Below are 5,323 nucleotides of genomic sequence, written 5' to 3'. Positions count from 1 at the left end.
TCAGGAAACGTCACAGACAAGGAAAAGCGAAAACCTGGTCCGAGACAAACCTCTGGGTTGGACTTCACTGGAGGGCGTTTCAAACATTGCGAGATTACATGACCTGGATCTCCACAGTAAAAGCACCTTTTATTTTTGCGCCGATAATCCCTCCACTGTTCAGGAGTTTTGAAATGATCAATTTGCATTGGCTCAGAGAACTCATTATTTACGGAAGGGAGTGGCAAATTGTTTTTCCTTTGGCGTAGTCGTCGGTGTACCTGTATGGCTAAAGACATAGATTCATTAAGCGATTTAGGCTTTGGGAACCCCAACATTACGTCCTTTACCGAGTCAGATAAACCCTTGCGGAAGATGGCTGCCAGCGAGGAGTCATTCCACGTAGTCTGTACAGCCCATTTTCTAAATTTCTGACAATACACTTCTGCCTTATCAGAACCCTGCTGCAAATTAATGAGAGCATGTTCAGCAACACCTTCAGCATCAGGTTCGGAATAAATCAACCCAAGGCTCTCAAAAAATAAATCAGGATTTAGCAAAGCTGGGTCATTAGGAAGCAAAGAATACGCCCATTGCTGGGCATCACCTCGCAGTAAGGAGATGATGACCTGAACCTGTTGCTGAGGTGTTCCAGCAGAACGAGTTTTAACTGAGAAATAATTCCGACAGCTATTTTTAAAATTGTCAAACTGGGTATAGTCTCCTGAAAAACAGTCGGGTAACTTAATTTTAGGCTCCACATCTTGTGGCAGCCCTGCAGTCTCAAGAGCTTGTATGCGCTGAACTAACTCCTGATTTGAGAGAGTCAGTTTCTTCACTTGCTCAATCAAAGAACCAATAGCTTGCTCCATGACAAAAAACACCATTGAAGGATCCCACAAAAAAAATTCCAATGAAAAAGGTCAGCTAGTTTTTTCTTTTTTGGCCGGTCTTACTGTTATGGTTTGGGGATCCCTGACCACGGACTGGCCCCCGGACTGATAACTTCTCAGTACGGTACAGGAAAAACATATAAAAACAAACAATAATAAGTATGAGCAGTTTGGACTTCTAGTGTGGATCCTCCTACACCCTGCCTCGCACAACTAGAAGTAGCCGTGGGCCCGACTAACTTGCCTGAAGGGGCACGAGCACAGCCGGAGAAGTAGCTAACCTGCAAAGGGAAATAGAGCCCCTGTCTAGCTTCACATTTACGAAGGAGAGGCAGATACAGAACAAGCCCCCCACAGATGTCCAGACTTGGACTAACGGTGAACGTGAGTACACAAAAGCATAGGAAGAGAATAAACGTGAAACACAGAATAACTGAACTAAGCAAGGGATAGGGAAAAACAGAACTTAGGATCACACACAAAAAACCCCTACCAAAATTCCAAACTTCCAAACAGAAAAATACCTAGGGCTCGCTGCGCCCGGAACACTATGTCTGGATACAAGCTCAATACTTAGCGAACCAGTCCTGTGTGAACAGGAGCAAGAAACTGGATGGGCCAGGATGCGGATGGTAGCAGCTTCAGACAACAGACATTCACTGAGAACAGGAACAGACGTTTAAGACCGGCATCAGATAGCATGTGCAACAACCTTATATAGTAAGGAGAAGGCCTCGCCAATGGCCTGTAAAGTATTCAGCACTGCAGAGAACTTAGCCCCTTCAGAGGCCAAGACACACCAGGCACTGATCCATCAGGCCACTCACCACGTGATCCACGCCCGAGTGCCAGAGCAGAAACTGCATGTCTGGTGTGAACTTTCCCCTGCCGTGCATCAGGTGGTTCACGCACTGAATGTAGTCCGGACACTCTGCGCCTGAACCTAACAGGCCGAGACTGCTGAGACCGGGTCATAACACACACAGTATAATATGCTCCCCACAGTGGCCTCACACAGTATAATATGCTTCCCACAGAGGCCCTTATGCTACTTCAGACAAACCAATTAGTTTTGATATTATTATACACTGGGGTTGCCTCAGACCCTAGAGTATAATAAATTGTTGGCCTAGGGGAGGTGATAGAAAACAACAACACTTATACACACACCTAACCGCACCTCTCTTGGGCAGCCTTGCTTCATCCAGCTGTCTTCACCATCTTCTCCGGTCCTCTTCCACAGGGAGACTGAGGTCACACCCCAAGACTTCACTGCAGGGGCCTGTGATTGGGCCTCAGCAATCAAGTGGGATGCACTGATGTAATGATGCCAGTGTACCCCACATGACTTCTGGGGCCGAATCACACGGCCCAGCAGTGATGTCTGGGGCATGTGACCTCAGTCACAGACTGGAAGAGTCCCGAGGAAGATTCCAGGAGCAGTTGGAGTCCCAGGAGAGGTGAAGTATAAGTGTTTGTTAAATTTAATCACCTCCCCTGGGCCTCCATTTCTATTAACAATATGTATAGTGGTTGGGATACGAGGCTTCCCCCATTCACTATTACGGTGCTGCGGGTCCTCGATCATCTCCAACAGGCCCTGTAGCATTCCAGTTGTGATCTCAGTTGGGCGTCACCCATTACCAAACCTTCACTGCCTATTAAAAAAAAGCAGTGGGGAACTGGAAGGGCACTCTAAAGGCACCGGGGTCCACATCGGTCCCCCCATTGGGCAAGTCCAACTCTGTAGAGATACTATTTAGAGAATGAAACCCTTCTTCATGTCAGAGTTAGGCTGGGTTCACACGATGTAATTTGGCACGTAATGTGGCACGTAATGTGGCACGTAGACGCCGCGGGAGCTTATGCGGGCTGTATACAGGCCGGTACCATATACGCGGCGCTATTTTGCAGCCGTGATTTTGCGGCAGTCGCAAAATAGCGCCGCGTATACGGTATCGGCTCCCATTGAAAACAATGGGACCGTATACGGCCCGCAAAAGCTCCTGCGGCGTCTACGTGCCACATTACGTGCCAAATTACTTCGTGTGAACCCGGCCTTAGAAATCAGATATCCAAGACTACTGGGTGTCTACATGTAGAGGATAATGCACTGCAGTAAAAGCAGGAATGATTGTATTCAGGTGACACATTACACAGCAGAATCTCTAGTCAAAGTTTTCCGTAAGGAAGAGAAATAAAGCCAAATAGTCTGTAGATTTTTCTGTAACTTGCTGCTTCCTTGTATTAATATTGGTACACCAAGAATATGGCATAAACCATAAAGTAAGGAAAAAACTGGAATACCCAGTTGATGTAACTGTGAGACTATTAAGAAGATCATTAAAGCAAAATAGAAAAGATTGAAGGTAAGTAAAGATAGAACTGTCTTCACCGCTGTGACATGAGCTTCAACAGTCTGAGATCTAAATCCTAAGGAGTTCTTATGTAGCTGTGTAATATGTCTATGTAAAGATAAAATTATATTGAGAGCAGAACTAAAAAACAGGAGAAGGCACAAAGTAGAAAATGCAAAAAAAGGAAAAACTTTGACAAATGAATGGCGTGGATTCTGTAGAGTATTGTTAGAATTTGGAACTTGTTCCCGTGCAAAAATCAGTGCGGGAGGAGCACATATAACAACTGAGGCTAAGACAGATCGAAGGAGGATCCAGGGGAACATCTTGGGGAACATGCGCGGAATAGAGATGTAGAGGTTGTGGTTGATGTTCACAATCTTCAGGCAGAAGTGAATGGAGAGCCATGTGGAGAAGAGCAAGGTGCAGAATATTATGGAGACATAAAAAAGCTGAATCCATTGTGTATATTGTGAAATTGCATCACGGCTATTTGTGATGCAGATGTAGTCTATATTTGTGTATTCTAATCTGTGAAGGAGAAGAAATAGACCAATCCCGGAGATGAGCTGATCACTTATATCAAGTCTTTTGTTCTTTATCAAGTCCAGAATATTCACAGCTAATATGAACAGGTATCCAGGGAATGATATCAATGTAGAAACCAAATCTATGACAAATAATATGATGTATAAAAATGTTATATTGTCATCCATAGTCGTAGAGGACAGCTCAGCGATCACTCGTCTTGAAGAAACACATAGTCTGCTCACCCTTACCGAGGCAGAATACAGAGCAGACATGGAAAGATGCAAATTGCAATTGGATAGACTGTATAAAATTAAAATATTTTTCCATGTTTGGATGGTTTGATGGAATATGAAATGTGAGTAGAGTCAGTGTACTAGTACACGAGATGAAGTCTATAACAGGAGATACAGAACATTTATATGATCTTTAGTAGAGATGAGCGAACAGTAAAACGTTCGATATTCGTTTCGAATAGCCCCGCAATATTCGACTACTCAAATCGAATATCGAATCCTATTATAGTCTATGGGGGAAAAATGCTCGTGTCAGGTGTAGGCAACATTCGATCAAACTGAACTTACCAAGTCCACGAGTGAGGGTCGGGCTGGATCCTCCGAGAAGTCTTCTCCATGCAGCGTCCCCGCGGCGTCTCCTGGCTCTGAATTCATTCTGCCAGGCATCGGGCCTGGGCAGAGCCGACTGCACATGCCCGCACTTCAAGAAAATGGCCACTTACAGTCAAAGCGGCCATTTTCTTGTAGCGCAGGCATGCACAGTCGGCTCTGCCGAGGCTCGATGCCTGGCAGAGTGAATTCAGAGCCGGAAGACGCCGCGGGGACGCTGCACGGAGAAGACTTCTAAAGGTAGGAGAATAACCAGTGTTGATTGTCCGACTGTATAGCAATCGGCCAATCAATGCTGGTTCTGCATCGAATTTTTCCATTCGAATAGCGAGTAGTATTCAATCGAGTAAGAGTATTTCGAATACCGTAGTACTCGATCGAATACCTACTCGATCGAATACTACTCACTCATCTCTAAACTTGTTGGTTATTGCCTCTCTTAATAAATATGGTCACCATGTGCCCCTGAGAGTTAGCCTATCAATAAGCAAATAATAATCACTCGTAATTATTAGAGATAAGAGAATCTTCCATTAATATTAAAAGTAAATAAATTAAGAGTAGGATTCGAAAATTCATGTTTTTTTCCTGCACTGATCTGGTCTGACCCATACACAGTGTGAAGGAGATGGAGCATTGTTATTAATTGGAATGAAATATTTTAAGCATTTCTCTGTATGCACAAGTGCACTGTGCACATATAATTCTAGATATATGTCACATATAGTAGTCCTGTACAATAGTAGTGGTGATGGCTATAGTACTAGTAGTGTATCCTCCGCTAATGTAAATAAAATGTCTCTATTATTTCAACTTTTTCTTTGGTGTGTACTGTTCACCCAATATACAGTCTAGCCTCTGCTAATATGAAAAAAAAGCCTATAGAGATGAGCAAGTAGTTTCGATCGAATACCTCCCCTGCATAGTTATTGTTTTTAAA

The 5,323-nt window shown here is 44.1% G+C and overlaps 1 protein-coding gene across 1 annotated transcript; it reads right to left on the bottom strand.

The window, feature by feature from the left end:
* Positions 1-3,024: 3,024 nt before the first annotated feature.
* On the bottom strand, positions 3,025-3,945 carry LOC142214557 (taste receptor type 2 member 1-like). The gene has a single exon (XM_075283500.1). The coding sequence runs from the start codon at positions 3,943-3,945 to the stop codon at positions 3,025-3,027; it is 921 nt and encodes a 306-aa protein (XP_075139601.1).
* Between the last annotated feature and the right edge of the window lie 1,378 nt (positions 3,946-5,323).

The sequence above is a fragment of the Leptodactylus fuscus genome, chromosome 7 (genome assembly GCF_031893055.1).
Source record: "Leptodactylus fuscus isolate aLepFus1 chromosome 7, aLepFus1.hap2, whole genome shotgun sequence".
Classification (NCBI taxonomy): domain Eukaryota; kingdom Metazoa; phylum Chordata; class Amphibia; order Anura; family Leptodactylidae; genus Leptodactylus; species Leptodactylus fuscus.
This window is presented reverse-complemented; position numbering and strand designations above follow the sequence as displayed.